Source organism: Dreissena polymorpha, chromosome 10 (genome assembly GCF_020536995.1).
Source record: "Dreissena polymorpha isolate Duluth1 chromosome 10, UMN_Dpol_1.0, whole genome shotgun sequence".
Classification (NCBI taxonomy): Eukaryota; Metazoa; Mollusca; class Bivalvia; order Myida; family Dreissenidae; genus Dreissena; species Dreissena polymorpha.
This window is the reverse complement of record NC_068364.1, coordinates 32996093-33009241: the sequence shown is the minus strand read 5'-3', so window position 1 is coordinate 33009241 and position 13149 is coordinate 32996093. Positions and strand designations below refer to the sequence as shown.

The following is a 13149-nucleotide window of genomic DNA, read 5'->3' as shown; positions in this document are numbered from 1 at the left end:
AGTTTGCGTACTACCCCAAATATTTCCTATGCCCCTTGATATATTACTTTCATATTTTGCATACTTGTTTACCAACATGAACCCAACCTATTTACAAGAGCAGACAACTGTATCAAGCATTTTGACAGAATTATTGCCCCTTTTATACTTAGAATATGCATATTATTGATAAATCTATGTTAAAGTTTGCGCACTACCCCAATTATTTCCTATGTACCTTGACATATTGCTTTCATATTTTGCATACTTGTTAACCATCATGATCCCAACCTATAAACAAGAGCAGACAACTGTATCAAGCATTTTGACAGAATTATTGCCCCTTTTATACTTAGATAATTGAACATTTTGCTTACATTGCCATAACAAAACAACACTTACCTGAATACCACAATGGATTCCAGCCAAACAATACCCCACACCCCAACCAAGAATCCCTGCCCCCACCTCCCCCCCCCCCCCCCCCCCCAAATTTTGTTTTTTCCCTTTCTATAATTTTTTGAAAGATCATCTAATAAATGACCACACCCCCACATTATACCCCCCTCTCACCCCCCTTACCCCCTCAATTAAAAAAAAAATCCTTTTTTATTTTTGAAAGATCGTCTAATAAATAACCACGCCCCACATTATACCCCCTCTATACCCCCCCACCCCCTTATTTTTTTTTTTTTCCTTTTTTTTTTGAAAGATCGTCTTATAAATCATTGAATATGAACAATTTGCCCATGATGGCTTACGTAATACTGTCAAGCACTCGAATAGTCGAGCGCGCTGTCCTCTGACAGCTCTTGTTTCTTTTCTTATCATTTTAGATTATTCCAAACATACAAGTTTTGTTAGCAAATAAGTTTTTTGTTACTTACATGTAGTAAGTTTTGAGTTCTTTTGTTGCTATAGAAACTTGGCTTTATTCGTGCTTTTATTGAGGCTGAAAAAGCACGACCACAACATAAGGTATTTGAGTACTAGGTTTTGCATGCAAATAAGTGTAACTATGTACAATGCCTTGCATGATATTAACCTTTACCACGTATTTACATGTATTTTGACGCATTTGCAGTTCCTTTGTAATTTAAATTTAATTAAATACCTTTCTTACCAAATTCAAGTTGTAAAGGCTTCATGTTCAACCTTAGAAACTGACACGCAGCAAACAGCATAAAACCTGAACAGACTACGAGTTACTCGCTTGCTGTTCTTGTTTTATGCTGGTTACAACAGACATTTTCACTTTGCTTCTCATGGGGAAAGGGATAATTTAGACAGTTTCTGGGAAAACGGGGTAAACTGCATGGGCGTAAAGTATCATCTGCACAGGCTAATCAGGGACGACACTTTCCGCTTTATGGAATTTTTGTTTTAAAGGAAGTCTCTTCTAAATGAAAATCCAGTCTAGACGAAAAGTGTTGCCCTTGATTAGCGTGTAAAGACTTCACCGGCTAATCTGGGACGATATTTTATTCTCATGCATAAAGTCCTGAGACTTCACCGGCTAATCTGGGACGATATTTTATTCTCATGCATAAAGTCCTGAGACTTCACCGGCTAATCTGGGACGATATTTTATTCTCATGTATAAAGTCCTGAGACTTCACCGGCTAATCTGGGATGATATTTTATTCTCATGCATAAAGTCCTGTTTTACCAGAGTGTAGGCTTATTATGAAAACTTAACCCTATGTTTGTCATTAATTGGTTTTAACTGAAAATTATATGTTAATGATTATCTAACATAGCTGGTCTTTGATCCAAGACGATACTGGTTTTAAAACTAATAGTCATACCTCAAAAGATTGAAATCTTGGTAACCTAAATATATAAATGCTGCATGAATATTCAGATCCAGTATTTTCACATCATGTTAAATCTGCATCCAAAGTAATGACTTGTTATACACATGTAATCAATGTTTAAAATGGTATAAAAACATGAACTAATTCAAATTTTGCCTAAAGCATATAAATTCACTCCAGGGATGGAAATAAGCAGGTGCCCACTTACCAATGGCCTCCAAATGTTATAGTTTCCAACCCTATTTGATTTATTTTGCTGTCTCTGCAAATGTATGTCAACCAAGTTTATTTTAGATTGATTGCATCGCAAGCCTTAAGCTTATTGAAACACTCTTAAGTCCTTTTCCTGGGTAAAACCAATTTCTATGAGTGAGATCTATAGAACAGTTCCACCATGGGGATAGAACCATTAGCCGCTAGAGCTTTTTTTTCTGGGTCAAGGGGTCAGCACCACTGCACAATGTCCAAGACAACTCCCTAAATACTGCATGGCCCTTGTTTTTTGTTTTTTTTTAGGTCAGTTATAATGCAGTTGACAGTAAAGTCCTTCCTGTGCTAGTTATAATTATGCCCTCAAAGAGGAACATAATATTATAGTGATTGGACTGTCCGTCACTCTTTGCGTTTAGGTTTCGAAAAATGCTCTTTACTATTATGTTGCTTCAGATAGCAACTTTATATTTGGCATTAATGTGTACCTCATGGGGCTGCACATTTTGAGTGGTGAAACGTCAAGGTCATCCTTCAAGGTCAAAGGTCAAAACACTAATCCAAGGGAAGAAATAAGCTTTAAAGGGAGATAATTATCTATACCTGCCAAATGATAAAAAAAAGTAAAATAAATCAAAGCGGCGCAAACACCGGTCTTGTTCTGAGTGGAACAGGCATTGTGGAATTATTTTTATTGCTTTCCACACTTTTGTTATGAGAAATCATTTTGGAAATAATTTCTATCCAAGGTGACCCGTTACTTAAAGAATATCCAGCTGGTGGAGACTATATATAACGATGTAAAACTGCGAGGTATCATAAAGTGTTGTCAACATGTTAGGCACGCAAATCACATGCTGCATAGTAGTTAAACACTTTGATAAATCATGTATTTATATTGTTTCTTGATGTTAAAGCACCCTCACCGTCTGGTCCATATAAACGGACTCCCAGAGCCTTTGATAATTTTTGCTATGGCGGCTCTCAGCAACCCATTGGGTTATAAAGCTGAGAGTTAACTTATTGCAACTACCTCACCGTTCAAAAAAAAAATATATATATAAATTTCAAGGCAACAGACGGAAATGTAATTCTTCTTGAAATGGTTCTCACCATTATTGACTTTTGTTTTCACACACATTTGAATTTTATGTTGCATGTGTGCATGAATGTTTAGTGTTATATGACATATTTTTAATAAGTTATATCTCTAACTTGATCTTATGTTCCCGTAGAATTAAAACGCATGCCATTGATTTTATAACACTTAACTTAAAATACCAATGGATTCTAAGTTTGAATTATTGTGTAATATCTGCAAAATAAATATTGATTTTAAATAAAGAGATTTGAAAATGTAAATTAACACTATTACCGTAGTCCACTGTCTTAAAATAAATATCAAATGCTTATTCAACATTTTCATGCAAGAAATACGAACGTATTAGTCCCTTAGTCTTAAACAGAAGGAGACTGTTGGTTTATTCCTGATTTGTTTGCATGAACAAACACTGATCTTGTGCTAATTAAAAAAGTATGCAAGCTTGATGAAACTTGGAGTGTGGATAGTCGATGGTCATTATAATGGATAATTACGTTTTTAAGTTTTTTTACTCGCAAAATTGTGGTTGCCATAGTAACAAATGCTATGGTAACAGAAATAATGAAATGTTTTATCTGGAACAAGTTCTGAAGCGAGGTTGATAAAACTCAGAATGTGGATAAAGGGTCATATGGGGAATATGCACATTATTTCAAGTTTTACTTTCAAGGACAAACATTGTGATTGCTATGGTAACAGAAATAATGAAATGTTTTATCCCGAACAAGTTCTGAAGCGAGGTTGATAAAGCTCAGAATGTGGATAAAGGGTCATATGGGGAATATGCACATTATTTCAAGTTTTATTCTCAAGGACAAGATGTTTGTAAGTCTGTCTATTAAAAAACGTGTATGTTTTGAACGAAATAAATCAATTTCATCAATATAAGATCATGTGTTTTACACAACTAGATTTCTTCCTTAAAGTAAAGGTCATAGGTTAAATGTCAGCATCATTGTCAATTATTGTTACCTGGTCAAGGTCATTGGTTTCAGATTTATAGCCAATGATTGATGTATTGTTTTGTAAGCCATTTATTGTCGTCTTTTCTTTTAAACTTCAATTAATTTCATGTAAACAGGGTCAGTAGTGCAATAGATTTGAAAGTGCAGATGATTTAACCCTTTCCATCTCAGACAGCATTTTGACCCATTGGTAGACCCTTAAAAAATCTAATTAAATGAAATACTTTTTTCATAGATTCCAGTTTTAAAGACTTCATTTTCAACCCTAAGATACTAATGAGCATCAAACAGCATACAATGTCAATTTACTTCACTCGCAGGCTCTTATGATTTTATGTTCAGGTTGCATTATTATAAAAGCCATTTTCTCTTTCCTTTTGAGCAGTAAAGGGTTAATTTTGTTCTGCATCTGCTGCCATTTTAAGGGTATTTTTGCATTTAAAAGTGTGTAAAGAGGTGTAATTTGACTACTCAGTGGTTGGGGTTTCAATTTATTATGCTCCCCCACAATTTTTGGGGGAGCATATAGTTGCCGCTTCGTCTGCCCGTGTGTCTGTCCATGCACAATTTCTGCCCGGGCTATTTCTCAGCAATTAATGACCGGAATTCAATGAAACTTTATGGGAAGCTTCTCTACCAACAGGAGATGTGCATATTATCAGCCGGTTATGGTCAGATGATTTTTTACAGAGTTATGGCCCTTTGAAATTTTCTAAAAACTGTACATATAGTGCAATTCTTGTCCCCCCAACTACTGGCTGGAATTCAATGAAGCTTTATGGGAAGCTTAACTACCTTGAGGAGTTGCGCATGTTATTTGTGGGTTCTGGTTAGAGGATTTATTTAGAGAGTTATGGCCCTTTGAAAATTTTAAGTTGCTAAACCATCCATCGTATTATTTTGTCCAAAGTTATGCCCCTCAACATGTTTCCTTTTATCTGAATATATAGTGCAATATTGTGACAAAAAAAAACACTTTGGGGAGCATCACCTGTCTCCGACGGTTTCTTATTTTACTCTGTTGTACGAGTGTTTTCATTAAAATTTGTTCATTATGTTATCAATTTTTCTAAAAATGCATTTTAAGCGTTTTGTATCAATTATGAAGTACCAGGCAAACAATTGTTCGATATTATTGGCCCTTTAACAATAAAGGAAAGTATATTAAATATTTTAATTTCATCTACAAAGGAAAGAACCTAACAAAGGAACATAACTTGGAAGGTCACAATATACTAAAAGATTTCCTTGACAAATTCAAAACAAAAAATAAAGTTAAACTTTTGTGCATAGAGACCCTCATACCCGTACCATTTCTTTAAGAGCATACCAAGCCAAATTGATTTGAAAAATAAAACAGATGGATCATGTGGTTTGTAAGAAAGAACTTGATGTGAATCAACTGTCACTGTTTTTACGGCCAGTTTTTTACCAGCTTCTCTCAAATTGACAAGGATTACCGACCAACTGTCAAAGTCTCATGTAGACTCTAACCTCAAACAAATGCTGTAGATTGTGTTTGAAGAGTACAGCATTTAACACCATACAAATTGAGTATATTGAAACCTTCAATATTTTATTTTCAGCAACAAAGGGAAAGAACACAACATCTTCCTGAAGTGTTTGTGAAACAGCTGAAAGAAGGTCAGCTGAAATTGAGCTCAAAGCGTCCACAAGGGTCTCGAACTCTCACCAAGTCTGACCTCAGTCCTTCACATTTTCCTCCAATCAAAATTGGCCAGCTCATTCGAATTTAGTGGACATAAATGTTGTTATCTATATTTTCTTTTTGGTGTTGACTTTGGTATAAGTTTCATATACCAAAATAACTTTTTTCTGAGCCTTGCATTACTATTTGTTAATTTTTATTAAATAATGAAAAATGTCATGATAGTTAATTGTGATTTATTCTGTGATACGATTTATTTCATAGGATGTATGTTTTTAGATAGGTTTTCTTAATATTTATATTGTTAATTGTTTATTGTTGATATTGATTGTTAATGTTCTATTGTTACAATCTTTTGCCATGCTGTTTTTGCTATATTAGTTTTATATGTTGTTTGTAAAATATGGTAGAACATAATTATTCCAAATCAAAAACAAAAAATGACTTCCAATTGACAGAAAAACTTAAAAGTGTTTTGTATTGCTAAACCAAAATTCCTGTTTATCAGTATGAAAATAATGTGTTTGTTGTTTGTCAACTAGACAAACAATTAGCAAAGGAGATATAACTCAGGTATAAAAACGTCTGTTCATATTGTTTTCTTTACTGTCTGCGTTTTAAGTTTCTGTGATTATTTACCTTGTTTATAAATGTAATGATTAAAAAAACATTTATCTATAGTAAGACAAGAATGAACATTTCAAACTTGCCATTTCATAGGTGCACATACAAAATTAACCCTTTACCACTTAGATACGTATTTTGATGCATTTGCAGTCCCTTAGAAAGTAACATTTTATTCAAGACCTTTCTGACTAGATTTAAGTTTTAAAGGCTTAATTTCTAACCCTTATGTACTGATGAACAGCAAACAGCATAAAACCTGAAAGGACTGTGAGTTACTCGCAGGCTGTTCTGGTTTTTTGTTGTTTGCTTTTAGCCATTTTCATATTGCTTCTGAGCGGGAAAGGGTTAAAGAAGAGTTACAAGTATTATGTATATAGAAACTTGTTAATGCTCCCTGAAAGGGTGGGAGAATAAATCACTACTTTGTCCATCTGTAAAAATTCTAATTTATATGAAATTGATTTGCAGGGGTCTAAGTAAATTTCCCTGATCATTGATTCCCTCTCTTAATTTCGGTACCTCTTTTGGTCATGTTTTTCTTGCAGCGCAAAATCTGAGACCTCAATAATCCAAATTTTATAAAAATGCATGTGCACTTTTCTTTTAGGATACACATGTTCATACATATTGTCAGGTTGTTTTGCATATTAGATTTCTTAGGGAGTAATTTCTTTGAATAATAATTCCTTTCTGTGTTTGACCTTAGACACTTATTATCATTATTGTGGAACACTTGTTTGGAGAATCCTTATTGATTGGACATACATATGAGCGTCGCTCTGTGAAAAGGGGGCTTAATGAATGTGTTAAAAGTGTCGTCCCAGATTAGTCTTTGCCATCTGCACAGGCTAATAAGGGGCGACACTTTCCGCTTTTATTTAAGGTTTTGTTTTAGGAAGACTGTTCTCAACTAAAATCCAGTTGAGGCGGAAAGTGTCGTCCCTGATTAGCCTGTGCAGAATACAGGCTTATCTGGCACGACTCTGTATGCACATGCATTAAGCTCCCTGTTGACAGAGCAAGGCTCATATAGTTTCAGGTTGTTTTTGCTCCAATAATAAAGGGAGTTTTGGCCCTTTTGTTTAATGATATACAGTATTACATTTTATGTTTTAAAAAAAACGTTTCTGTGAAAGTTCACACAAATAATTGATCAGATTTCGATTAAACTTTATATGAAGTATCCATTAAGGATGGACAAGCTCATATCCTTGTTCATCTTCATTAACTATTAATGAGTTATTGCCCTTTGAAAAAGTAATTAGTTTCCACTCAATATTTGTAACGCTTATGATCCGCACTTGTGAAACCCTTTAGGTTGGGAATTTGCATATTGCTAGGTTGTTCCTTGGTTAAGGATTTTCATGGAGTTATAACACTTGCATTAGTAATGAAACATTTCCAAATTAAGTTTTAGTTTTTGCACAAGCTCTCTGGAACTAATGATGAATTTGATGACAATTTCTATGAGGTATTCATATATATATAATATGGTGGATGTGTTCATATTGTCAGGTTATTCTGCATCAGTTATTATTTAAACCTTTACCACTTAGATACGTATTTAATTAACCCTTTACCACTTAGATACATATTTAATTAACCCTTTACCACTTAGATACGTATTTAATTAACCCTTTACCACTTAGATACATATTTCAATGCATTTGTTGTCCTTCAGAAAGTTACATTTATTTAAAGACCTTGCTTACTAGATTCAAGTTTAAAAGGCTTCATTTCCAACCCTTAGATTCTGTTAAACAGCAAACAGCATAAAGCCTGAACAGACTGGGAGTTACTCGCAGGCTGTTCTGGTTTTATGCTTTTTGCACATAGTCATTTTCACTTTAATTTCTGAGTGGAAAAATGTTAAGGAGTTCAAATAATAATTTGACATGGTGCGTGAGATCTTTGAAAATAATAATCCAAATGTGAAAACGTACAAGGAGCATAAGCTGGACATGCACATATGAGTTGTGTTCTGAGAAAACTGGGCATAATGCATGTGTGTAAAGTGTCGTCCCAGATTAGCCTGTGCAGTGCCCACAGGCTAATCAGTGATGAAACTCACCGCTTTAATGGTATTTTTTTTTTAAAGGAAGTCCCTTTTTACCAAAAAATCTTTTTTAAGTGGAAAGTGTCGTCCCTGATTAGTCTGTGTGGACTGCACGGGCAAATCTGGGACAACACTACGCACATGTATTAAGCCCAGTTTTCTCAGAACGCGACTCATATTGTCTCATCATCTGGCCCCAAGGTCAGGTCAGTGTAATTGTTCTGATCTGTTGATCTCGAAATTCACGCAGAGTTGTTGTTCCAAGATCTCACATAGAATCTCTGCCATCACAAGAAGATCCTATCAAGTTGGTAGAATTTTTTTAAGTATTCATTATGAAAAGTAGTGTTGTTTTCTTTAATATTTTGAAAATGCTGTATACGTTTAGGTTCATTATAATATTTAAAAAATACCTACATTTAAAAAGTAAAAGTAACAACGGGAAATTATTGTACCACGTGGCTCGGCTATCATCACCTGGTTGTTTATGAAGGCAGGGATTTGATCCAGCTATGCTGGTTCAAGTCGAATCTTGCTGAGGTTCCTAATTGTTCCAAGGCCTTCTAATTAACGCTCAATTTGTCATTGTCGGCTCTGATACTACTTAAATGTAACCCAGGTACTCTTTAGTATACTTAAATGAAGCCCGGGTAAAATATACTGACAGTTACCCGGCCAATTTCGACTGCACCCGAGGTTTACTCCCGTCCATAAGCTGATGTCATAAACAACTCTACATATTACGAAGCAAAATTCTCTTTAAATAAAGCCTGCCTTGACATGCTTTTTGGAGTACGTGTTTCGATAATATGGAGGCCATTTTACAGAATATTGACATAAATATGAACATTATTAATTTGAAAAAATAGCTGACATTTCAGGGTATGTTTTAGTATATTTTCAGAACCCGGCATACATTTAATTAGAACCTGAGCCATCACAAACCAATTGAGCTCAATAAACTCACACATTGTCAAAGCACATTTTTGGGGAGCATCCATTTTAATTTCACTGATAATATTTGTTAAATCATGTTGGTTTTACATTAAAAAAAAAATCAAAATAAACAATTAAATGCAATTTGTTAACATTCAAGTTTTGACAATCAGAAAAGAAATTGTACAAGGTGATCAGAGTCTGTGATATGTGATAAAACATTTGCCTATAAATCAAAGATGTTATATCAATTAAAGGTGTTTTTTTGCAATCAATTGATATTTGAAAATAAATTATAATCTCATAAAGTTGTTTTTCTTTATTGTTCCCTACCGTTTTGATGGAAGGGGACTTATGGTTTTCGCTCTGTGTGTCTGTCTGTCTGAGAGTCTGTCACACTTTTCTGGATCCTGAGATAACTTTAAATGTTCTTCATATTTTTTTCACGAAACTTGAAACATAGATAGATGGCAATATGGACATTATGCACGTCATTTAATTTTGTTCCTATGTCAAAAATTCAGGTTGCTATGGCAACAAATAGACTAGAAATACTGCTGAAAATGGTGGTTTTCTGGATCCTGCGATAACTTTAAAAGTTTTTCATATTTGTTCATGAAACTTGAAACATGGATAGATGGCAATATGGACATTATGCATGTCATTTCATTTTGTTCCTACGTCAAAAATTCTGGTTGCTATGACAACAAATAAAAAATAAAAAATCTGACAATGGAGGAGCCAGTAGGGGACATATATTGCTAGTCCGTATACCCTTGGCAATACATGTAGTATTGTTAATTCCATGGTGCACATTTTGTTTGAGTTATATTCTTGTAAAAGTCACACTAGTGTATGCTATCTTAAAACTTAGTGCATTAAAAATTTCCCAATTTATGTAAACATATTATGAACATGTAAAATTGCTGGAAAAAATCATGTGTTTCAAACAAGAGATGCGTTGTTTAATGTATGACATTTTTCATGTTGGAATTACTAGTATTGTTTTGCATAGTAAAACTGAATTTTAAAAATAAATGTCGAAACGGTTTTTCAAATCTCCAAATACCCATATTATACGTTTTTGGGTAAATAATTTGTGTTTATGCTCCAAAAAGAAGGCATATAGTATTTGCATCGTCCTTCCTTCTGTCCCTCAGTCTGTCCTACTTCTTGTGCAAAGCGTTACTGAGAAAGTTCTCAAGGAATTAACCCACTTAAGCCTAGTAGACTACCATCCTTATAAACTGGATCAAATTTATTTCCGAAATTAGGGATGTCTAGTATATTTTTTCTATATTTAGAATATTTATTACAGAAATTCCTTTAAGCAAACAGCGTATACCCTGGTGAGACGCTGCATCATGTGGCGTCTCATCTGGGTCTACGCTGTTGCCAATGCCTTTTTTCTAGACGCTAGGCATAAATGGGTTAAGGGATTTATATCAAACAAGAGATACTTTGTACTATGACTTTCATTATTATTTGACTTACGAGTATTGTTTCGTGTTCTATAACAGAATTTAAAGTATTGTAGAAAAGTGTTTTTTAAATCTTGAAATTCCAGATAGTTCACATGTTTTGGATAAATAAATTGTTTTTATGCACCCCAAATTATGCCTCTTTAAAGGAAGCATTCAGTATTTGTGGTAGTCTGTCCCGTATCTTGTTGCCTTTCTTGTGTTGATTATGACTAGGGTACTGTAATATTGAATGGATTCAATAAATCTTCTTGTACTGGTAATAATGCCGGTGCAGAGTAGAAGGGCAATTATTGTCACTTCAGGATTTACAGAGTAATTTGCCCTTTAACCAATTCTCTTAGCGGAGCATTATTTTTATAGTATTAACATTACTTTGATAAAACTGTACATTTAAAGAGGTTATTGACAGAAATTGTAGAGTTCAAGAACCACAACTCTTGTCACTATTTTTGGAATTATTGGCCTTTTTCATGTCCTCAAGTCTCAACTGGGGGACATATTGTTTTTGCGCTGTCTGTTTGTTGGTTTGTTTGCGTCAAACTTTAACATTGGCCATAACTTTAGCAATATTGACGATAACAACTTGATATTTGGTATGCATGTGTATCTCATGGAGCTGCACATTTTGAGTAGTGGAAGGTCAAGGTCATCATTTAAGGTCAAAGGTCAAATATATGTGGGGGGGAACTTGTGTTTCAATTAAGCCGATCATGATTGCCTCCATTAAATGACATTGAATACTACTAATGCACAAATTGAATTGTATGATTAAATCTTATTGAGAAAAAAACAGTTGTGTCTTCAAACATGGTGACGGATTCAGACTTATTTACACTATTTATATGCTTATATTCTGTAATAAATAGTTGCGAATTTCTCACATAATGCATTCATAGGCGCGGCAGGATCTGATAAACTTCGAAATGCACACATTTACTCATTTGTTTCATTAGAAATAATTAAAAAATTGCACTTGTCGATGTTAAACTCATAAACAACATAACAAACACGATTAGTTGTTCCCATATTAGAGGAAACATAATCGAATGTATTGCATTATTTATTGTTAACATATGTTATTATGTCTTCAGTTATATTATAAGTAACAGTTCTACTTAACGCTGAATAACACATCCTTAGCCGCGCTATGGGAAAACGGTGCTTAATGCATGTCCGTAAATCGTTGTCCGAAATTAGCTATAGGCTTATCAAGGACTCTTTCCACCTAAACTGGATTTTTTTAAAGAGACCTGAAACAGTCCATTCAAACGGTGTTCAGTGATCGAAACTAATTAACAGTAGAGTAATGGAACAGAGTTCACTGTGCACGTTTAATCTACCGGTATTCAATATAAAGCAAACATGAAATACATATCATGTAATATTATAAATGCTGTTAGTCAATTCTGGTATTTAACTGCAAATGACAAAATGCTACAAGTAAACCGTTTTCTTTAGTAATTACCTTGACCAAGTCAGTTTAGTTTTTAGAAGGGTGTAGTTTAAATAAAGTATTATTCCGATATAACCACGCTATTGATGGACATATGTATGCATGTGACGTCAGTCGAGATTTCTCACATAATTTCCAAACATAGATGTTTGAATACATGGTTATTTCGTTGTTTTATAATGTGTGCACTAAATAAGAACATGCGCCTAACGTGTTCGTGTTATATATTCAACAGTGTTTAAACCCTCCACACATATTTCACAGGCTAACAGCTTATCCTTCCGTCGCGACTATGGAACGATGTCCACTTTGTTGCGGAACCTTCCACAAGCCGAAGCTTCTTCCGTACCTGGACACTATGTGTTTCACGTGCCTCGATGAGTACGTGCTTAGACACGAGCGCATCAGGGACCTTCCCGTGCCTATTGTGTGGCTGGGAACTAACGGTACCGGAAGGCGGCCTGTTCAAATTCAACGTTAACCAGAACATCAAGGTGGAACAGACAATCGAGCGCGCCCTGGCGGCCCCGGACGGTCCCGTGCCGTACGAGTTGAAAATGAGCTAAGGGCCGCTAAGTATGTTTTATATAGAAGTATTTATGTATTTTTGTTAATCGGCAAACCATGAACAACGATTTGGATGTTTCTGATGTGTAGAAATGTAACCGTCTTTCAAATTTGCTGCTTGAACTTCATTGTGTGATAGATTATGCGATTTCAAAATGCGCGTGGTTAAATCAAGTGATATACATGCATACACAATTTATGTAAAAGAGAAGTTCTCACACAGTTTGTGATTCGTTATAATATGAGCCGTTCTGGGGAAACTGAGCTTAATGCATGTGTAGTCC

At 34.6% G+C, this 13149-nt stretch overlaps 1 protein-coding gene across 1 annotated transcript in view; it reads left to right on the top strand.

Annotated features, from left to right (window-relative positions):
* The window catches only part of LOC127847188 (uncharacterized), a 210548-nt gene extending 200597 nt beyond the window's left edge, over positions 1 to 9951 (top strand). The window contains exons 51-52 of the mRNA XM_052378911.1: positions 901 to 957; positions 5660 to 9951. Coding sequence (XP_052234871.1) covers positions 901 to 957; positions 5660 to 5830 — 228 coding nt within the window. The 3' untranslated portion in view covers positions 5831 to 9951. The remainder of the gene's footprint in view (positions 1 to 900; positions 958 to 5659) is intronic.
* Positions 9952 to 13149: the final 3198 nt, after the last annotated feature.